At 38.4% G+C, this 24,337-nt stretch overlaps 1 protein-coding gene and 1 long non-coding RNA gene across 5 annotated transcripts in view; one reads left to right on the top strand and one right to left on the bottom strand.

Moving 5' to 3' along the window:
- Positions 1 to 24,337, bottom strand: part of LOC125275436 — a 69,422-nt gene that overhangs the window by 4,240 nt on the left and 40,845 nt on the right. The gene's annotated exons all lie outside the window — the stretch shown is intronic.
- znf516 (zinc finger protein 516) overlaps positions 1 to 24,337 on the top strand; it is a 42,808-nt gene that overhangs the window by 14,157 nt on the left and 4,314 nt on the right. For all 3 annotated transcript variants that reach the window (XM_048202361.1, XM_048202360.1, XM_048202362.1), the window contains exons 2-4: positions 14,445 to 16,387; positions 18,732 to 19,967; positions 22,339 to 22,443. In XM_048202361.1, coding sequence (XP_048058318.1) covers positions 14,671 to 16,387; positions 18,732 to 19,967; positions 22,339 to 22,443 — 3,058 coding nt within the window. In that variant the 5' untranslated portion in view covers positions 14,445 to 14,670. The remainder of the gene's footprint in view (positions 1 to 14,444; positions 16,388 to 18,731; positions 19,968 to 22,338; positions 22,444 to 24,337) is intronic.

Below are 24,337 nucleotides of genomic sequence, written 5' to 3'. Positions count from 1 at the left end.
TTATATGTATGCTCATACACATAAGCACACCAGCCTCCCCCTCCCACCATCTAGCACACACATATATGCACACATACCAGATGGGAGATGGGTGTGACGGGGCAGTTTCATTAAAAAAGAGACAGATCTTCTCTTACCAGAACAGGAACACGAAAAAGAAGAACAGAGAAGAGGGAGGGAAAGAGAGCGATTGAGATGGCTTTCATGGTGTTAGATTACCTGTCCTTCTCTGAACTAACCAGAGTGAGAGAAACCAGCCGTTTTAAGAAACTTGAGCTTGTTCAGAGACTGTGACGATGAGCTTAAAGCATAAATTCATATTCTTTACTGTATTAAACCTCTTGATGCATGAATTAATAATGTAAAAAAACAACAAAATACTTTCATTATGGTTATTTTTATTTCCAAACCACATATATCTTAATTAAAAATAAGTTTTTATATATTTGATTTTATTTATTTTTTAATTTTGTTAATATTCTGAGAGAGTTGCATATCTGTCCATTGATTTAGATTATCATGTTAAATATTCCATCAGTACTTGGTGCAATACTTTCCCATATTGAATTTATGTTGTCATAAATAATAGCAATAATAAAAACACTATGATTGTCATATAGAATTATGGGGTCACCCATGGTAGTTTGGATGTAAGATCACACCCTGAATGTTTAAAAATGGCTTTTTGGCCATTGGCTGAAATGGTTGTTTGCTGTAGTAGACATCATGCATCAGAGGGATAAGATAGTAGGATCACTTTATAGGACAAATCCAAGGTCCAAAAATTTCAAGATCTGCCCCAGGTATTTTCCTTGCTAATGTAAGCTTCAGTATCTCTATTATTATTACTCATACATGGGAATTTTAACAAACCCCTCACCCAAAGTATTACACTTTTTTTAGCTACAGACACGAATAATACCTCAAATCATGTGCTATTGCTTTTCTAAGCACTTAATAGAAAGAGCGTCCATAGTCATATGAGAGCAGAATGTCAAAGACTTGGGGGAGGGCTCTTTTAACTTGGATGGGTAAGCAAGTAACCACAAAGAACACCATAGCAACCACCTAGCAACACCTCAGGACCCTTTAGCCACCTCATAGCAATGCCCTGGCAACGACCCACAAAACTATAGTTATATAGTTTTCGTCCCAAATGACGCACTATCCACTATGCACTTATACACTATGTACTTGTGCACTATGTACTCATCCATGTAGTGCGTGAATACACGTAAATGCATTGAATACATTTAACAATAGAGTCAAAGCTGCGACAGTGGAATGCACGAAGTGTCCAACATTCCACACATCGTTTTTTCTGTTAATTTAGTGCATCATCCAGGTATTTAAAGTGTACTTTTTCTTTTTGGAACTTTCAGTGTGAATGCACTACTCGCACTATTTATACTTAAAAACGTCATAGAATAGTGCGTAAGTACGCAATTGGGACGCACCTTATAACAGCATCGTGGTGGCTTTTATACCATGCACAGGCAAGCACCATATATATATATATATATATATATATATAAAACACAGAACACTGTGAAAACACGGAAAGCCGGAAAATTACGTCAATGGCAAGGAAAGAGTTAAAGACTATAATATAATATATATATATATATATATATATATAAGTCTTTAACTCTTTCCCTGTCATTAATGGAATTTTCCGGCTTTCCGTGTTTTCACAGTTATATGGCAGGGGGCACTATTACACATCTTCTGAAAGACTACAGAATCTCTAGATCAAAACACAGGCGAAGAAGAAGCAGAAACATGCAATAAAAGCATTGTTTATATTCATTGTAGTTTTTAAAAAACATGCAATTTTTTTCAGCTTTTTGATAAAATTTCTGCTTTTTTATTTGATGTACCCACATTCGTTGATGAAAATAAAATAAAAATAATGCATGAAGCTAGGAAATGTTTTTTTTTTTAATATTAGAGGCTCCGTTCTTTTGATATTTTGTATGTTCAGACATTTATTCAACAAAATATTGGTCATGAAAGTTTTGTGAAAATGATCAAAAATGATGGTGGTTGCTGGAAACTTAAAAATAAATGCTGGCGGGGAAAGACTTAAAAACTTGCCACTTTTCACGGTTCTGGTATAATAAACAGTATTTGCAGGGTGAGAGTTATCACAGTGTGAACTCAACATTAATAAATAAACAGTTGGAGAGACAATACTTTGAAGGCCATGAGAAAGACATCTGGCTGCCCTGCACTCTCTAACCGAGCGATCGTGATCACGTCTCTCGCCAAGGGCGCAGATATACTTACGGAGGCCAGGCGGTTCTGAGGAAGAGTGTCCCACTTGGGCTGCCATCAAGGGCAATAAAGCATACAGGCGGTGTAGGGATGAGCTGCGCTATGTGAAGTTCATATAACGCAAGAATTGATCGAATGCTATAGCTTTAGCTTGTTTTTAGCAGTTTGGATGCTTTCGACAGTTACCTGAGTAAATGATGAGAGAATTTTCATTTTTGAGTAAACTATACCTTTAAGAATATTATTTATTTATTTTGCTCTGCCAAATATGGGTCATACAGATCTGGCAACCCAAAGCCAGGCACTTAACCCCTAAGTTGCCCCAGGTGGCTTCTGCAACCCCTCCAATCAGCAGTCGCTCGCCCCCAGGCTATAAACCCAATGAAGAGTTTTAGTTTGTTCTGTGCCATAACATATGCTCAACGCAAAGATAAAACATTAATATGGTTTGCAATTTTTTGAGTTAAAAATCAAAGAATGGCCCACTTTTGCAACCTTTCCTGTTCCTGTGCCACATTTATTCTGTTTTACCTTCATTTGCTGAGAAAGTGTTTGCAAAAAAGAAGGGGAGTGAGAGACAAAAAGAGAGACAGAGAAAGAGAGTCTGAGCTGGCCTTACCATGATAATCTAATCCCTGTTCAGAGAGCTTTTTTTAGAGAGCAAGTTAATGCTTTCAGATTATAGTTCAGCTAGACCACGCCAACCACACTAGTGTATCTGCAAGCCACTTACTGTCACAATATCACTTCTACAGTCACAAGACAACTGTGATAACAAACAAAGTGTAAATCAAGGGTATTATAGTTAACTAAAACATTTCTCATCAACATTTTAACTTAATGTAAATTTAATAAGTAAAACTGAAACTGAATTAAAATTCTCAGAGAATATCCTCGCTTTTTTTATATACTGAGTGGGTGAAGATGTCAAGCTTAAAAAAAGGACACAAAAGAACCATACAATTAGACTTCTGCAGTATTTTCCAAGCTTTCTAAAGCTACACAATAGTAACATTGAGTCAGTAAGTCGACCTCAAGAACCAGATTTGTTTGATTCATAAACAAATCATTAAGACCAGTTATGTGAACTAAATCAACTGATTCAATGAAGCTGATTCAATCTGATTTTGTTCACAAATCAGACATCTCTTCTTCTAAATTTCAGCCTGTTACCCTCACAAAGCTACGGTGTGACAGAAGATGTGGAATATAGCTCATATTTCGTCATGTATGGACCGTCGTTCACAAATTAAGATATTTTTGATGAAATCCGAGGGTATGTGAACCACACATAGGCAGCAATGTCATTGCACATTTTGAGGTCCAGAAAGGTAGTAAAAACTGTTAAAATAGTCGACGTGACTACAGTGGTTCAACCTTAATGTTATGAAGTGACGAGAATACATTTTGTGTGCAAAAACAAAACAAAAATAACTACTTGAACTGTTGTCATACGCAGTTGACGTAGTAAATGCAGTGCAGCGCTTCCGTGTTTACGTCCGAACGCCTGCGTCAGCATCACACGCATGCGTCGTAGTACTCACGTGTACAGCTTTGGCCGATATTGAGCCGGTGTTCGGATGTACAGTACACACGGAAGCCTGCACTTTGTTCACCAGGTCAACTGCATTTGACAGTTCAAACTGTTAAATAAAGTCGTTATTTTTATATATGTGTGATTCTGTGAATTTTATTGCAGTTTGCAACCATCAAATCATAATAGTTTACATGCAAATCAGTAAGCAACAAGTTGTTAATCTGGTCAAGATCAGATGAAACTTATTTGTCTGTTTGAGTGTGTATGTGTGTGTTTCTTAGACGAGTTGTGTGGCCGCATAGGTGTTATGTCATACTGCCATCAGGAGTGCTGCAGAGGCTCGGCCAGATATTACATAAGCATTACTGCTGGTGTCCCTCTCTCATCTCTCTATCACTGCTGTCTCACATACACACACAGAAATACGTGCACACTTGCATGCTTTGGCTTGCACCCAAAAACATACAAATTCACCTGTGGACACATGTAGAGTCATTTTTCGATTATTCCAAACAAATTTACTTACGACAATTCGCCACTTTCACAGATCTGCATGAGTAATGTACACTATAATGTTATGGTGATCATATGACCGCTAGCTGTTTGTCTTAAGTATCACTTTATAATGCACTCTACTAAAAAAGACATCCTATTCTTCAGTATCTTTGTCTTGTTTGCGAATTAAAAAAAGCTAATAATAATAAAGTAAATCTACCTGAACAGCCAAACGACATCATGACCATTCTGCTAAACGTTTACATTGGTGTTCCACGTATGAAAGAAAGTCACAAAGGTTTGGAACAACATAAGGGTGAGAAATTGATCAGATTTGTTCCTTTAAAGATTTTTTTTTTTTTTTTTTTTTTAAGTAAAGGAATGCTGATGGAATCCTAATGAAATTAAGAAGAGAAATCATCCAATTAAATAATATAACTAAAATGTGAGGTAATCTGAATAACCTTACCTTTTGGAAAATAAATGTGATTTATTATTTGATTTGATTCTTAATTGATTATGGAAGCTTGTTTCTGCCATGAAATAAAAAATAAAGAGGTAATTACGAATTTTTATATAGTGAGCAATGAATTATAATTATAATTATAGTTTTAATTGTGAGTTTATATCTTGCAATTCTGACTTTTCTCAGAATTTCGAGATATAAAGTCACAATTTCGAGTTATAAAGTCAGAATTTCGAGTGACAAAGTCACAATTGCGTGATATAAAGTCATAATTGCAAGTTACAAAGTCATAATTGCGTAATATAATGTCAGAATTGTGTGATATAAAGTCAGAACTGCGAGTTAAAAAGTCAGAATTGTGAGATATAAACTCACAATTGCATGTTATAATATCCAGTTGAGAGGGAAAAAAGACTGACTTTTTTTCTCAGAATTGCGAGATATAAACTCACAATTGCGAGTTACAAAGTCAGAATTGCATGATATAAAGTCAGAATTGTGAGTTATAAAGTCAGAATTACATGATATATAGTCAGAATTGCGAGTTATAAAGTCAAAATTGCATGATATATAGTCAGAATTGTGAGTTACAAAGTCAGAATTGCATGATATAAAGTCAGAATTGTGAGTTACAATGTCAGAATTGCGAGTTTTAAAGTCAGAATTGCATGATATATAGTCAGAATTGCGAGTTATAAAGTCAGAATTGTGTGTTGTCAGAATTGCGAGTTATAAAGTCAGAATTGCATGATATAAAGTCCGAATTGTGAGTTACAATGTCAGAATTGTGAGTTTTAAAGTCAGAATTGCATTATATAATTTCAGAATTGCGAGTTACAGTCAGAAATGCGAGTTACAAAGTCAGAACTGCGATATATAATGTCAAAATTGCATGATATAAATTCAGAATTGCGAGTTATAAAGTCAGAATTGCGAGATATAAACACAATTCTGAGAAAAAAGTAATATCTTGCAATTCTCACTTTATAAGATACAATTGTGAGTTTATATCTCGAAATTCTGACTTTATAACAGGCAATTCTGATTTTATAACTCATATTTCTGACTTTATATCACACAATTCTGACATATTACACAATTGACTTTATAAGTAAAGTTTATAAAAGTTGACATCTTTTTCTCTTCTGACTGCCATTATCAATCTCTCTCTATTTTTTCATCATTTTGAAAGTCGTGAAAACACTGTTGTTGGGTTTTTATTTTGCTATTTGAGCAAATGGGAACACAAAAAATATATTTAATGTATTCTCTCATTCTTCGCTATGGAATTTTACCCAACTATGACGACTTCCGCTTCGAGAAACCCGGAAATGTGAAAAGGGTCAATTGCGAGTTTAAATCTACCAATTCTGAGAAAAAAGTCAGAATTGTGAAATGCAAACTCGCAATTGCGAGAAAAAAAGTCAGAATTGTAAGATAAAAAGTCGCAATTACCTTTTTCATTTTTTTTTTTTATTTAGTGGCTGAAACAAGCTTCCATAATTGATTCTTTTAGCATCCCTTTAGGATTTTTTGACAAGATATTTTGATTTATCAACATTTTTTTTAAACTTAACATTAAACAAGTGAGAAAACTTGCAAATGAAAACGAGAAATATTAATATAGATTAAGAATAGCATTTTTCTACAGAGCATTATCTTTTATTTTTAATAATTTCTGTTGAACAAAAGGGTCTGTACCGTTATACGGTAGCAACTTTTCATTAATATCATAACTCAGGATTTCCAGGTTCTTTAGTCAGACATCATGCACACTGACAGGAAAATAATCCCTCGCTTATTGCTTGTGTAACCGTGTTCTGGCTTTAGGGAGTGGCGTTCTGTAGTGACGGCACTGGGAGGTCACGGAGCACTTGCGCATCTGTAATCTCTACTGGGGAAACAGCGGTCTGATAATACTGATGACAGTGATCTGAGGCCATTATCATTCCATTCATTAGCTATGAATTCTGGCTGAGCTTGAAAAACTACCGCTTTGTGAAGAAGTCACTGCACGGTGTAATCTTATTAGCAGATGAGCATCACATGTCAATAACACACACATTGTACTGTAGTATTGGTTTGTGATGTTGTTTCAAAACCTACAGCTCCTCCTGCTCGGCCTCTCGTGGAGTTTGGTATTTTAGGATTTATCAAACACACACACTGACATGCAACATGTTTGTTTGGCAGGGATGCAACAATTAACATATGTGCACAGGGCACACACATACTAGCACACACACTGTTTGGCTCACGTTGTATGGTTCAAACTGGGGTGTGTTAGAAAAACCATATGTGTGATGGACTGGTTTAGCTCTGTCTTTCACATGAGGATATACACACATGCACTTTTTCTTTTTCTCTTCCACAAACACTGGCTCAGAGCAGAGGAGTAATGTCCAGAGCATGGGGCGTTTGTGCTGAGCTGGACTAGCCGTCAGGTTGAATAAGCGAGCAGACAGTTGATTCGCCATAGCCATTCATCAGCCAGAGAAAAGAGAGGAGGGGAAGAATGGAGCTCTCGCTCAGGGCTGTGTCTCTCAGATATGGGCCTGTATATGTGCTGCTGTTTCTTTCCACTGAAAGCTGGCCGTCTTTGTTTGTGTTTTTATGCCTATGCTTGTTTTTACGGGCACATATGTTGTTGCTTGTGTGTCGGTGAAGTGTAAACAGCGGTTCTTGCTTGTAAATGCAGTCATAAAGATGCGACATCATTTTTGAAGACTTTTCTCAAGCATATGGCTGCTAATCAATCATTGATCATTTAGTTATGATTTAATTACTTCAGCAGTAGAATGTCACAGAAGTATAGATTTGTGAAAATGATTTTGCTAAACATATTTGCTGCAATATGCTTAATGTGGCAACATCTAAATTTATTGGTTATATTTAAGTGAAAAGTAATTTTTTTTAAGCCTACATTTCAAAAGTTTGGGGTCTGTTTTTTTTTTTTTTTTAAATAAAGAAATTAAGTTTAAAGAATCACTACACAATGGCAATGTGTATTTATAATGATCAGCTCCAAGAAGGACAGATAACACCCTAAAATATTCCATGCACAATATTTCAAGTTTTCCGAAGCCATACAACAGTTTTGTGTGAGAACAGACCTGAATTAAAGTCATTTTCCACAGACTTTTATACAACAAACTTTTGAACTGTAGTCACATATATATATATATATAGACTACAGTTCAAAGTTTGTTGTTGATAAGATTTTTTTGTATGTTTCATGCTCACCAAGGCATTTATTTGATCAAAAATACAGTAAATATAAAGTGAAATATTTTTTAAAATACAGTGAAATACTTTTTTTAAAAATAATGGTTTTCTATTTGAAAATATATTTTAAAATGTAATTTGTTCCTGTGATAGCAGAGCTGAATTTCAGTGGGGCTGCAACTAATCATCATTTTGATAATCGATTAGTTGGTTGATTATTTCTTCGATTAATTGATTAATCGGATAAAAAGTGCAGTTTCCTTTTTTTCTTTTTTGGGACAAAACAAACTATACACATCCTGCCCAATGCTGTCCTTCAAACAATGCCAACTGAACGCTATGAAAACATAGCCTATAAAGTGAGTATTTCTGTATCTATGCTACATGCAAAAGAGCTATAAAGCAAAAGGACAGTTTAAATCCCTACATTAAAAATGAAGGTTATAATAAAGTTAATAAAGAAAAACACAAACTCAGTGTTAACAGATAAGAGGAATGTCCTACAGGAACACACACATTCACTCTGGAGTGGACACAGTAACCTGTTACTGTCATTTCTTTATTCTGTAAAAGTAAGAAATGTCTTACATTTATATTCAATTGACCCTTCGCCAGGAGTTTGATTGACAGGCGATCTAACCAATCATAACGCCTATAAATGAATGCTATAAATGAACTAGTAGAAAGACAAGATCGGTTCACGAGCCGCTTGAACTGAGGCGCTACAGCGATCTGTCACGACACATTAAAGAGCCACAAAATGGTATTTATTGTTTATATTTCTTTTACAAAATTTTAAATCTGAGACTTTGTTTCATATCAAAAGTAACCTGCTCTCTCTGTTGACACGTTTTCAGTGTCCTCTTTGCTCCGCAATGTATTTTTCACTGCGTGAGAACATGATGTGTGGAGAGAGATTGGCATTGCTCGTCGGACGTAGCAACAGTAACTAAAAGGGGCGGGTCTTTGGGAATGGTCAATTTGTTATCCCTTTACAGTTACCACTCTCATAAAATACTTGAATTACATGTGGACTTTTAAACCTAAATTTAACATCCAGCAACAGATATTTCAGCAAAATTAATATTTTTGCGTTGAATATTAATTGTCTTCCTTTCTAATGTGCACCATCTATTTGAAGCGCATGCATGCGTGGCGCTCCTTGCCTCCCTCAGTAAAGTGTGAAGTTTAACGCAGACTGTCAGGATGAGCCTTCATGCAAAATTGAAATAATCATGTGGATCTGGAACACTTACAGATAAGGATATGAAAGTTTAAAAAAATTTAAGGTGCCATCAAATGGAAAATTGAATTTACCTTGGCATAGTTAAATAACAAGAGTTCAGTACATGGAAATGCCATACAGTGAGTCTCAAACTCCATTGTTTCCTTCTTCTTATATAAATTTCATTTGTTTAAAAGACCTCCGAAAAACAGGCGAATCTCAACATAACACTGACTGTTACATAACAGTCGGGATCATTAATATGTACGCCCCCAATATTTGCATATGCCAGCCCATGTTCAAGGCATTACACAAGGGCAGCCAGTATTAACGTCTGGATCTGTGCACAGCTGAATCATCAGACTAGGTAAGCAAGCAAGGACAATAGCGAAAAATGGCAGATGGAGCAATAATAACTGACATGATCCATGATATTTTTAGTGATATTTGTAAATTGGCTTTCTAAATGTTTCGTTAGCATGTTGCTAATGTACTGTTAAATTTGGTTAAAGTTACCATCGTTTCTTACTGTATTCACGGAGACAAGAGCCGTCGCTATTTTCATTTTTAAACACTTGCAGTCTGTATAATTCATAAACAACTTCATTCTTTATAAATCTCTTCAACAGTGTGTAATGTTGGCTTTAGCCATGGAGCATAGCCTCAAACTCATTCAGAATCAAATGTAAACATCCAAATAAATACTATACTCACATGATCTGATGTATGCATGCAGCATGCATGATGAACACTTTGTAAAGATCCATTTTGAGGGTTATATTAGCTGTATGAACTTTGTTAATGCTGTTTAAGGCAAGCGCGAGCTCTGGGGGCGGGAAGCATGAGGAATTAAAGGGGTCGCAGTCTGAATCGGTGCATTTCTAATTATGCTCCAAAATAGGCAGTTAAAAAAATTTATTAAAAAAAATCTATGTGGTATTTTGAGCTGAAACTTCACAGACACATTCAGGGGACACCTTAAACTTATATTACATCTTGTAAAAAAACGTTCGATGGCACCTTTAAACAGCACACGCTGTCAAAGCGCCTGACAGGGCAAGCCAAGTAAAACATTACGCTAATGCATTAGCTTGAAGCTTAAAATAAAGAATTCTCATGTTTTGGGCAGCTTGGATAACGTACCTTTCCTGCAGCAGCTCCACTATTCCTCCACTATTTTTAGATGCATTTTGTCCATAGAAATGCGTTATTCAGTGCTGTAAATTGACGCGACTGGTGGAAGTTTTCCATGCACGGTGGGCAGACGCGACTAATCGATAATGACATTCGTTGTTGATGATTTTCAATAAAGATTATTATCGTTCAAATTTTCAGCAGTCATTATTCCAGTCTTCAGTGTCACATGATCTTTCAGAAATCATCCTATCATGCTGATTAGGTGCCTTAATAAACATTTCTTTTTATTATTAATGTTGAACAGTGTTGCTTCATATTTTTGCGGAAACCGTGACATTCATGTTTTTTGATGGATAGAAGGTAAAAAAACAGCATTTATTCGAAATATTTTCTAACATTATAAATGTCTTAACTGTCACTTTTTTGATAATTTTAATACATCCTTGCTAAATAAAAGTATTATTTTTTTACTCTATACTGAAAATAATGACATACAGAGCTGAAACAGCGATTAGTAAGTGAGAATGATTAAGTGATCTGTTCTTTTAATCAACAAACTATGTTGAAGATGCTTACATTATACAGAGGATGTAACTGCAAATGTGTATTAAGAATGACAGCTAAGGGTTGAGGCAGGGCTAACAGCCACAGGCGGGACAGAGGAAGGTTCCTCAGGAATCTGAAATGAACGGTGGCTGTATCCTAACTGTGGAAACTGCTAGAATCATAAATACCCAATCATAACCACTGTCAGCAACTATAGGGGAAGCGTATTTTTGAAGAACTTAAGTTGTAAATCTTGTTTTATGCCTATGTAACGTGGTCAGGCTACAGTTAAGTAGTGTTCATTGTGTCTCCATTTCAGAAACACTGCAGAACAAAGGAGCCCTTCACCCTGTGCAAGTTGTATCACTAAGCTTTACATTTCAGCTGAATAGAAACGTTTGTGCTCGTTCTCCGTTCGGTTTTTATCATATGACCACATCTGTACTCGCATTCCTCATTACACAGACTTTAACTTTGCTGGACTTGACATTTTGTGTAGCATGTCCAACTAAGCCCGTTTTTTCTTGGCTCCTCTCGTTTCTTGGTTTCAAACCTGGGGGGAACTACTTCTGTCCTAGACACCAGAATATTTTCCGTAATTTAACATGACAATGTTAGCCTCAGCACCTGCTATCATGCTCACAATCGCAAACATGCACCAGGGCCCCCTTTTTATTGCAGCTGTAATCAGCAGTTGATGGTACCAGGCAGGTTCTACCTCGAAATGGGACCGGGAGGGACTTCCCTTTGTCTTCCCCAACCAGACATGCTTCAGACAGGCCTCTAGCGTAGGATGGACCCCTGCATCCAACAATGGTTGTGCTGGACTCCCCGCTGCTCAGAGGAGGTATAGACATGAGCTATTGTGACAGTTCTGGTGCGAGAGGCACAATGAGATTGTAGTTTGGGGGGATTTGAGAACTACCAAATTGTTAGTAAGATAGGAAACCCATGGAGGCAATATGCTCCTATAGGAGTTTTGCAGAAATGATAACAAGTGAGCTTCATCAGTGATAACTGTGGTTTGTTCTTTAAAACATTTGAAATAAAAACAAAAAACCTTCTGCACATTAAGTGGAAATCAAATACTTAAACTTCGTTTTGTTTCATTACACTTGTTTTAAGACAGATTATGCATTAAAAATCTCATTGGTTGTAGTGTTAAGGAAAAACAAATGATTTATCTGCTGTCCGTCACATCACAATAAGAACAAAAGACAGTCGAGCTCTTCTATCTTCTCTTGTTATTGTTGATGCATGTTAGTGGTTTGGTAACTGTCTCTATGCATTTGGACAAAATGCACAATTTGGTTTAGGATTTGAGTGCACACACGCACACGGACACACACACACACACACCGCTCAATTTGAAAAATGCACTGATCCTGCATTGATGGAACTACAAGATGAGATGAACTGTCTGGGGATAAGTAGGTCAGCAGAGCTGAGGTAAGCCCTCTGAGAACAGCCATGTTTCAATAATAACCCCACTGCTGACGTGTGTATATGTATGTGTGTGTTTGTGTCCTTACACATCTCCCAAACCTCTTGGTATCATAGTTACGGCGATTTAATGCTCAGCTCATTGGTTTGCCAAACAGCAAAACACTATTCATTACCAGCTCAGCATGTTCAGTTCCATTATTACGCGGTTAAGCACCTCATCCATTCCATTGTCATAATGGCTACACTGTTTACACGCTTCCCAACATACAAAATCAAATAATCAAAGAAAATAAACTAGATAAGTAGGCAAACATTGGATATAAGTTGAGATAAATGGATGATGGGACCTCTAGGAAAACTTCCAATTTCCTAAGTGTCTCTTCTTTAAATTTCTTACCTGGCATTTTATAGCCCAGCAAGTTAACTTACCGTAAAAGATGAACTGTGGAGAGAGGAGTGCTTTTTGTGCGTTAGAATGTGTGTGTTTGTGTGAGGGGGATGCTGGGCCAGTGGTGAAATGTAGTTGGTATATAATGGATTATTGATTGTTGAGAGAGAGGACCGGCCCTCAGGGTTCATCCCAACTGGCCCCTCTCTTGCCCAACACTGAATAGTCTCTTTACGCCTGAGCAGATGCACACGCACACACACGTACACACAACAAATTTAGGTCTGTGAGCAGACAACCACTGTTCATACTGATTATGAGAGGGGACTAACTGAGACTGTTGTCCTTCAGTCAAAGACTCGCACAAATGCACACAGACAGACTCAATTATAGGGGAGACAGGGGCAAGTTGTCACCCAAACCTTAAAGTCTTGGCTACAAAACAAAACAAAACAAAAAAACAACTATTGAACATTTCCACAGTTATTGCCCAGGAAAAAAGATACAGTTTACTGAATACACATTGACCTTAATAGTGGGGCAATGAGAACATGTCATTGAACAGCCTATTATAGGAATAATAGGAACTAAATTTAAACTGTAACAAATAATAATTATGATTAATAATATAATTATGAAAATAAACAATTATTAAAAAAAACGATCAAACCATTGTTTTGTTTTGTCTGTAGATATTATTAATATTAATAAATCATAAATGTGTAACATTTAAATTCAAAATATATTGTAAGAGCATTTCCACACATTTGTATAATTGGACTTTTAACTTAAAACCCTGATATTACTGAGATTAGTTACAGTTCCCCATGTTACAACCTCACCCAGTCTCCACTGTAGTGTAGTATAGATAAATGGATATGTCAGGTTGGGTATTACAATAAACATTTTGTCAGTCAGCATAGCCATTTTTGAATAAAGCAAACAAAAAAAAAAGAAAAAAAAGGTTTGCTATGTTTAGAATGGATAGAACACAAATCAGAATGGCAGGAAATCCTGATTCTGGACTTGGGTGTGTAAGCTTTTGTGGATTTACAACAATTAATACCATGCTTGTTGGAATATTGAGCAGTATATTTACTGTATCTGTGTTTATTGTCTTGTTAGAATAATCAGAGAGCATTTTGGGTAAGTTAGTGTGTTTATGCATTACTTAAAGACGTGCCGTTCCCTCTGACTCCTAAATGAGAACATCAGCTGTCTTTCTCTATCTCTTTGTCTCTCTCCCACTCACTTTTAAATGGTGCAGAGCATAAAACCCAATGTACTATGTCCTCTGTTTTCAGCTATGCAGTATGGATCCTGCCTTAAACGAATAGATTTAACTGAACAAAAGACTGTCAGATGACATTATATAAAAAGACTCTTTTAGCTGGGGGTCTCAAACACTGGGTCTAAGTTTTTCCATGTAACAGTTTAGAATCTCTACAGTTTTAAGACATAGCACTTGATACATAACAGCACTTGATTCATATTAAGAATCATTAAGTAATTTTACAATTTTTTCCCCCCAAAAATCTGTAATTTTATTAAAAAAAAAAGAAAAAGAAAAAAAAGGGCAGAGTCTGTCATAGTAACTGCTTGTTCGTTGCCATGGACTAATGGATTAATGAATAACCTTTATTTACTCATTTGCAAGTCTTGTTCTCAAATTTGCTTCTGTTGTGTCTCCATTTCCTCTCAGGTGACCAAAATGAAGCAAGCCTTCAGCTGTTAAGATGATTCATAGGAGAAAAAACTCCAGACATATTCCAGACAAAAGCAACACTGTCAACACAGAATTTCCAACAATGACACGTCTGACAAAGAGAACTTTTACCCAGACCGAATGACTACAGGCGAGACAGACTTAATAGGATCTAATAAATTGGACAACAGATAGCAGTATAGTGGAATATTCAAGCCTTGAGATGGAGGTGGGAAGGCCGGAAGTTGCAGAGCAAGAGACCTTCTCCAAGGGTGGACAGGACAACCCCGATGGCAAGAAGAGCCGGGGTCACACTTGTGAACTCTGTGGAAGAAGTTTTCCTTTTCTCAGCTCCTTGTCCCAGCACATGAGAAAGCACACTGGGGAGAAACCATACAAGTGTCCTCACTGTGATCACCGCTCAGCCCAGAAGGGTAGCTTAAAGGCCCACATTCGCAGTCACAAACTGGATGGCCTCAGCCAGAGCACTGGCGGCGAGGAGGAAGATGTGGATGAGGAAGGGGAAAAAGAAGGAGGGGTGCCAGAAGATCAAGGTGGTTGCTCCAGTCCGACTGAGAGTACCTCAGCCTGCAACAAGGTTGTGAGTGGTGAAGAGGCAACCAAAATGAGGAAGAAAGGTGGTAAGAAGGAAAGAATCTCTGGTGAAAACGGCAAACAGTCATTGCAGTGTTCTCTGTGCAGGAAAAGAGTGTCAAGTCAGGCAGAGCTTGAACAGCATATGCAGGAGCTTCACAAGGTCTTCCAATGTGAACTGTGCCCTTATGAGACCTTGCAGGAGGACCAACTGCAGGTTCACGTTGAGAAGGTACATCCTATTGAGGAGGAATCTATCACCAAAGAAGTCTCTACCAGCGAGGAAGCTGACGGTGAACTTGGTAAAGGCGAGTTCCCATGTGAACAATGTGACCAGGTGTTTACCCAAGCCTGGTTTCTGAAAGCTCACATGAAGAAGCATCAGAACAGTCTGGATCATGGGTGCCGGATCTGTGGACGCCGTTTCCGTGAGCCCTGGTTCCTACGTAGCCACATGAAGACTCACAACACCAAGGTAAAACCAAAGAGTGACTCTTACCTTCCAGCTACTGTCAACGAGGTGGCGCAGGATGAGTCCAACTTGGTGAATGAAGTGTGTCTGTATGAACTCTGTGCCAAGTGTGGTAACTTCTTCCATGACCGCCAGAGCCTGCAACTGCACGAGCAGGTCCACAGAAATGTTGAGCAGCCTCCTAGCAATACCTTCTGTAGTGATAAGGACTTCGCATCTGCCACCAAGACAAGCTTCTTGGAATGCCTAAACTTGAAACCAGCAGGAAAGGAAGAGAACCCCATTGAGGGAACTCTAGGGAAAAGAATCCCAGAGCTTGATCCAGTAAGTAGCTACCAGGCTTGGCAACTGGCCACCAGAGGCAAACTGGTGGAGGTATCTGAGAAGAGCCTGGGATGGGAAGAGAGGTTAGCCGATGCAGATGTAGCATATGACAGGGAAAAGGGCGAGTATGTCTTGACAAGACAGGACAAGCGGAAGAAATCACTCGATTCCACTGTGAGTATCCCAACCAAGAAACGGAGAGGGGCTGGAACCCAAGGCTCCAATACAGATCAGCACAGCAATGGAGAAAGGAACAGCCAGGTCTTGACAGGTGAGCGAAGCCCAGAGAATCTGAGTGACTCAGAGTACCGGCCTACTTCTCGCCCTAGCCGTAAGAATTCCCAGAAAACCTCAGAGTGCTTGGAGTGCGGAAAGGGCTTCCGCACACAGCAACAGATGGTGATCCACATGCTCATCAGACATGGTGGCTTGGGTGAAACCATTGGTGGAAATGGACTGTTCCGTAAAGCAGCGTCCAGCCCATCTAAAGCAGGGGAATCAGCAGGACACTTCAGGGATCAAAGGCGGACAGGATTCTTTGGGGACACAGGTAATTCTCATTTAGAAATTTAAAGCCAGTACAAAATTGAAGAGTAATCTCAGAAAAGTGTTCTTAGTTTGAACATTTGTTATAAACTTCAAGCATCACTTGACTGCATATCATAACGTCCATTCTGCCTACCTGCCTACTAAACATGCACAATGCAATGCTGTGCAGATGCTAAAATAGTTTTTGCTTTTCATCATTTGAATCTGTTTATGGGTTACCCATTTACTGCATGTGTATTGTACACTATGGGCCTTCAGTATTGCTACTATAAATCCACTTCATTGTAGAAATTTCTTTTCTATCCCTGTTCAATATTTGCCTACAGCATAATTTTTAAGTGAACCTAAGGACCTTGTTTAATTGTTTCAGGTGTGTTTGATTATAGCTACACTAAAAGTGTGACAGTGCTCCAAAGAATGTGTGAACTTCACAACAGGTACCTGATCAGAAATTACACTGGGATGGTTAAGTGTTGCATTATAATGACATTTATGAAGCAGGTTTATCTGCTGTAGTCACTTGACAAATTACATTCAAGAGCCTTTAAAGTGATCCTACTCTTGTGGATCCACCTTCATAAAAGGTTTTAATGAAACACATTTAAACTAGCGAATCAACCAACAAATAACTGAAAGGTATTTTAGACCAGGTACCAAAGGCAGATTTCCAGGAATAGGATATGAGAACGGCTGGTTTAACAGATACTGTATGAAATACAGCTTCTGAAGGAGGACAGAGACACCTTGTGGACAAATACTACTGCACATCTTTAAATGCTCAGATGTATTGTACTTTTTGTGCTTTTGTGCCTAGTTTAAATCTTCAATACATTTTTGATTCCAAACAGGGCTGTCATTATGGCATTTTTTCACTTTATTTAATTAAAGAGAGCATGTTCTTTGCTTTCAATTTAAGAATTAACATATTTGAAGCTTTATGCACAAAATTTCCCTTAAGTATAAAACTACAATTTCCATTTGTAGTACCTATAGTTTGTTTTACTCTTCTGCATCAAATCTAAAAGAAAAAAATAAACCCAAAGCTGCATTTGTTGTGAAGGACCTCAAGACAGGTAGGCACTCAAAGGACTATAGGTCTCATAGGTTTGGGTGAGATATGTTTTAGTCTCACTTGTGTATCACTTGTTCATACCCCTTTACATCTGTTTTCTGTCCTTTGAGCTTGTAGCTGAAGCTGTCCAGCCCTCTTTGAATGATGCTATTTCTGGACTTCCTGTCTCAGGAAGACAAGCTCTTTGATTTGTGTGCATTTTTTCCACTTTCCCCATCTAAGTGCAGACCTTCAGTTAAAACACAACACTAAAATCACTGGAAAATACTTGCAGATGGCAGGTATCTCAACAAAGCCAATGCCCCATAGAGCACTGAATGTGTCCTGATGATTGATAATTCCTGTCATACTTAGTGAAATCATGGGGTGTTGTATTAATCGTCTATAAAGGAATAGATAATAGATCTGAGAGATTGGCCCCGTGATACCACAAGGTTAAGAAAAATAAATTGCCTTAAACAAAAGATGCCCTCTTAGGGATTAACATAGATGGAATGTTCCAGAACAGAGTTTTCATTGTGTAAGAGTTGAAACAGATGTCCACTCACTGCTGATATTTTTTATAAAGGTGTGAAGACTGTAGAATGCTTTTGCACACAATTTATCTCCTCTTAAAGATTCATAATCATGCCAAATTATTCTTAGAATATAATAGCTCCTCGTGTAGCTTTTCTAAGGCTGTAAGAATTTAGGGAAGCAGATATGGCCATTACATTTGTGTAAGGTTTATCTCAGAGGACCCCCCTCTCCGAATTGGCTCAAAAGTAACCTCAGAGAGGGTGGACTGAAGGCTGCACAGCAGCTAGTGTAAGCCACCAAATGCAATCCAGATGGCTTGAGAGAGAGAGAGAATAGAAGAGAGAGAGCTACTGAGAGATTGCAGACATGTTAAATGTAAACAAACATCTTGCTGACAGATGAGAAGAGGTAGACCCAGGCAAAGTTCCCAGGCCCAGTAGTCTGTTGCTCCATTGTACTACTGTTAAACAAACTGTGATTGTGCTACCACCATTAAGGTTTTGTGTGTGTGTGTGTGTGTGTGTGTGTGTGTGTGTGTATATACTGTATATAAACATGATCCAAAACTTCTGTACAGGATTAGTACATTGTACTGAAGTAAATTGACATGGTTATGTGGTGCCATCTTGTGGTGAAACTCTAAAACTGTTTTGATCTAAATTCACTGTTATTATGATTGCTAACTTTTATATTTTCAGAGACTTTTTGCTACTGTTCTATAGTAACAAATCCCTGTATGTTGTTTTCATGACAGATAAAAAGCCATACACCTGTGAGCACTGTGACTTTTGCACCTCGGAGCCCTCGGCCATCGCTGCCCACGTCCAAACACATCATTTGGCGATCAGGGACTGGGGCCAGAGGAGTGATGCCTTAACCAGCTCACTCAGCCAAAGCCAAACTCACCAAACGAGCCACACGGGCTTCCCAAGGCTGAGAAATGCCCTGCTGCAGCAGCCCTACTGGCCCTACACCACCTCAACTCACCTGGAGAGGGCAGCACTGAGCGACACCGCTTCAAAGACGGAGGATGAAAAGAGCAAGGGTTTGGAAGAAAGTAGCTCCACAGATAAAGTGGATGCTAATCTGCTTAATCTCTCCATGGAGGTGGATAACGAAAAAGAAGGCGTTTCTTCTACATTATTGAACAGTTTGGTTAGACACCAGTGTCCTTATTGCTCTTATGCAACACTGTATCCAGAAGTTCTCTGGATCCACCAACGAATCGCACACAAAGTTGACAGTACTACGTTGGTGCCTAAGTGGGCCCCAAGAAATGGCCTCAAGGGGCCAAAATCACTTCTCGATTTCAAGAGGCGCACTGGGCCACCTCCATTTCTGGAGGGTAAGGACTGCCCCTCTCTGCCACAGATGAGAACTTCCCGAACGAGTCCACCTGACTGCAGCCCTGGAGGGACAAAGAAATCAAAACCTCAGACAAGTAGCGTAGAGTCCAGCTCTTCGCAAAGCAAGAACTGGCATGCGGCCACAGCACCAGGGGCACCATCTCACTCGTCCAAACACAAGACCAGCAAGTCCAGGATGGATGAGTTGGCAAGCAGTAAACACAAAGCAGACGTCCATCAAAACAGCTCATCACGGCCCACGGCAAGTCCTCAGAAGACTGGAACCCCAAAGACGGGAAGCAGAGTGATGGAGAGTAGTCTGCTACCTCAAGAAGGACTTCATTTTATGCTCTCTAGCAAACACAACCTCTCAGATCAGAGGAGCTCCAAAGCCCATGCTCCTCAGACCCCCGGCAGATCTGATTCTCAAGCTCAGGATACACCGTCCGTGGCTGGGTATGACCCCTGGAGCAGACTTAGCTCGAGTGGCCCATCCTCTCACTCCCAGTCCAAGAGACAGTCAAAGGCTGATGGTCCAGAAGCTGTGACGGACATCCTGAGTTTCTTGAAGAACTGCAGTCCTCATGATTTAGCTGCCCTCTACCACCACTGGGGCTTCAGCAATGCCATTGCAGAGCAAGCAGGTAAGAGGCTGTTTAGGGGTGTTTGGAAGTATACCTGTATCATAGGACGCTGTTTAAACTGTTAATTTTATTTCAATAAGCTTACATTTATTGTACAGTGGCCCTAAAAAGTATTTGGACATTTAAGTAGCCCTCAAAAATTTATGAGTTCACAAAAACATACTACTACTATTACTAATACTACTACTACTAATAATAATAACCTTTTTTCAACATGCAATTTGGTCTGATTTTATGATCTAATGTAATGACACATCAGCACAATGTTGATGCAAATCCTACATTTGCATACCTCAGTCAAGAACCGATTAAGAAACCTTCCCATGTAACTAAAGATGTGGATGCACATTTAATCATTTACAGAATAGTTGAAGGTAAAAACTATTGACCTAAAAAAATTAAGTATCACAATTATTAGTTGTTTTTTAGTGACCAATATTGATATCTAGAGAGCAGACCTATAATGTCAATATATACATGATACAATTGAATAATAAAACACAAGATGTACGCAAACTTGATAAGACACATTTGTTCAAAATTTGCAAGTAAAATGTAAAGCAGTTGTTTACTATTTGTTATATTATCCATTGACAAAGCTTGTAGTATCATATGTTTGCTATTTAGAAGGCCTGGATCTAGAGATATAATATACATTGGTATGTATATTCATTTTTTTTTATTATTATTTATTGGTATCTGTCAATATTGGATGTTTATGCATGCTCATTTCCCAAATTTGCATTTAAATTACCTTTGCCATCATCTGATGCTCACCTATGTTAATCTTTAATAACACTAATGATTTAATAACACTTTTATTGGATTCTTTTTGCAAATGAAATCCATTTTTTATATTGTACCTTATAATGATGTGATGCCTACATTCACCTGTAGCATTATGATTTTAGTTTGTAGTGTTTTATTTTTCGTTTATTTAGACAAAGTTATTCAGAGAAAATTTTTAAGGGTCAGAATTTCTCCAATAACACTAACTTCACAGGACCGTTGAAAAACAGGTAAAGATTGACATGCTGAAAAATGGTTGTCAGGTCACAGTACCTAAATTATTCAGCAAAAGCACATTAACTACATTTACTCCTGAGCTGAAATGACAAATGAGAACGGTGAGGGCTAAAATGGCACGTAGCACCCCACACGCCATTGTGCCAGCATGCCCATACGCAAAGGTTAATGGAACTATTGAGTAATCTCTTCATCATCGTGTAACCTACGAAAGTGTGTAAAAACATTTCAGACAGCTATCGCTGAGAGGCATTGCGAGCCTTAAACATCACGCTTGTAACGGCGTGCCGGGTGCTCTCCGAGGGGCTACAGCGCCTCGACGCCACAAATATGCAAAGTAGCCAACTCAACGAGTGAATGAGCGAAAGAGCAAGAGGAGTCAAATTAAGCCACCAGCTGCTTTGAAAAATATTTTCAAATGCTTTTTTTCCATTCCACTTCATTTGAGGACATTTTGCCAGGCGGTGGTCTAGTTGGCCGGTTTCAGTGAGTGTAGTTCTGCGGAAAGACAGCGGAAATTTCTGTCAACTGTCTGGCCTGATATCATCAGCGCTCTCTTTAGCCCTTTGAGTCACATACAATAAAGTGACCTTTCCAATATTAGACTTTCCTTTTGTTTGTGCTGTCCGCTGCTTTTCCTGTTGCGTCGCTCCTGTATGGTAATAACTCGCGGACTCATGTTTACTAAACGTAGCCTTGCTTACCACTGCCACCAATGCTCTCAGTCACGGCTCGACGCTATGACAAAGCGGGGCCCGAGGGGTCGGAGCAGGTAGGACCACCAGTGCCAGGTGACGGACAGGAGCCAAAGGGACAGAATTTCAGCTCACGCGCTTAAAGCGCCCTGAGGGGAAACGAATGCCGGTTGCTTCAGGTTCCACATCCGTTCCTGTTACTTCAGCGAGTCCTTCACCGACACGCACGTGTCCAAGCGATTCCCCTCGCGCGGACGAGGCCTGACATAGCTAGAGCGACGGGCAGGAAAAGAGCAGTGAGAGCGAGAGGGAAGGAGACAAGGAGAGAGGGAGGAAGGGGAAAGCAGCACACCTGACATGTGACATGGTAGCGCAGATGGGGGCACATCACAGGGCAAGGCTTTTAATTCACAGTAATTTATGCGGTCACATGGGCCTATGTTCATGTCAGGCTGTCAGAGATGCTCTCGTGATGCGGCATGACAGCTCCCCATCCAAGCCCTGAAGGTAGCCTCCCATAATGACACATAAAACATACTAATGATGCTCTCTCTCTCCGTCTCCTAACCTCTCTATCTGTATAAGTTCGGCTACATGTTTTTCCTATTAATTTTCATTTCTCTTTCTCTGTTTGTGTCTGTGAACTGTAGGGTTGGCGAGGTCAGGGTCTCAGCAGGGGGAGTATGTGTGTCCGGTGTGCAGGAAGAGCTTCAACCAGCCCAGCCATTACCGCACACACATGAGATCACACACAGGTGAGATACACACACTAAAAACAAACATACACATCAGCGTTGGAAAGCAACTAACTACTAACTTAACTACATTTTTTAGTAGCGTCCACAGTCACAAAATACCTTTTCCTTTTTAAAAATGCTATTTTTGTCACATTTTATCATTATAAATATGATATATTAAATATTATAAAACACTGCTTTTAATGTCACATTATATCATTTTTAAGCTGTCATTTCATTTTATATATCATTGTAAATATAATTATAAATATTTTTAATAATATAACATACTTTATCCAATCAGCTTTACATTTTACATTATATCAGTGTTTTTTTATTATTTTTAATACATTTTTATTTTATACTTATAAATATATGAAATATTATAAACAAAATGTGGGTGACACTTTACAATAAGGTTCATTAGTTAATAATGAACTGCACTTACACTTATTCATCTTTGTTAATGTTAATTTCAACATTTACTAATACATTATTAAAATCTTGTTATCATTAGTTAATGCACTGTGAACTAACATGCTAACAAACAATGAACAACTGTATTTTCATTAACTAATGTTAATGAAGATTAGTAAATACAGTAACAAATGTATTTTGCATGGTTAGTTCATGTTAGTTAATACATTAACTAATGTTTAACTAATGAACCTTATTGTAAAGTGTTACCAATGTGTGAAATAATTTATAAATATACCAAAAATGTATATAGTCAAGTTGGATAAGAGAGAAGCTGCTAAATGATTCCCATATATTAGCATAAAATTTCATATATATTTAAATGTGCATGTATTTTATGTGTAAGTGTGTGTGTATGTATAACGAGCAATCTCTCTCTGTCCTTGGACGAGAGTCTTTCTTTCTTTCCGCCGCAAACATATTTGCGTATGACTCTGACCTGTGAAAATTGTATACATTATTAATCAGATGTCACTTATGGAGCTGTAATTGTGCATGCTAATAAGCTGAACAGTCACCAGTCCAGTATGATATGCGTCAAATGCTCACTGAGAAAATGTGACAGTTTGCCCTTGTCTTCTTGTCAACACACTCACACACACACACGCGCACACACACACAAACCCCACCTACTCAATCAGGGGTTCTTTTTCATTTCATCACAGACAAGATTATATCCATCATTCATGTTCAACAACAAACTTTCATTTACCATAGCAAATCTATAATGAAGTTGTGGTCATTTTCTGTTAACGTTTTTTGAATATTAAACAACTGGGGTCTTGATATGATTCATTGCCATTGTGATTTTGTATCAATTTACGTTCTACAAACTGAAATCACCTATACTATAAGTATTTAGTACATTTACCTTCAGTTTTCTAGGGGAAAAGCGCTATTGCACATCATTAGCATGCACCGTAGCAGCTTTTTAATAATACAAAGAGGTCATGTACCATTCACAGTAGTCCAAATGAATAGGGTTCCCTTCACTCTTTTTAACAGGGGTGTACATTTAGCTGCTCGGCTCATGAGAGGACCGAGTTTTTTTTTTTCTTCTATGTTTTGTTTCGAAGAGTGTGTGATGGTTGTGCATACTAGCCAGACTGATCCCCAGTGACAGAAGCCAAATGCTACATTTTACGGAGTGCTCTCTTTGTATGTACATAGACTTTAAATCTACGTCATCAGTGATTGCTCTCTTCAGTGTGAGCTTCCAAATGAAGCGGGGCAGGGGCCCCCGGCCTCCATTAGCATGCACACTAACTCTGTGTGTCACTTTAAATTGGTAGTTTCAGTTCACTGTCTGCCGCGGCCACGCTAACTGGTGATACTAATTCAAGGCCTTTACGGCTAATGCTCGATGAGAGGGTGGATTCTTGGTTTGCACCTTAGTGCTTTTAAAATGGATTCCTGCTTTGAGGACGCCTAATAC

The sequence above is a fragment of the Megalobrama amblycephala genome, linkage group LG9, assembly GCF_018812025.1.
Source record: "Megalobrama amblycephala isolate DHTTF-2021 linkage group LG9, ASM1881202v1, whole genome shotgun sequence".
Lineage (NCBI taxonomy): Eukaryota > Metazoa > Chordata > Actinopteri > Cypriniformes > Xenocyprididae > Megalobrama > Megalobrama amblycephala.
The sequence above is the reverse complement of the archived record's forward strand: the minus strand, read 5'-3'. Positions and strand labels throughout refer to the sequence as shown.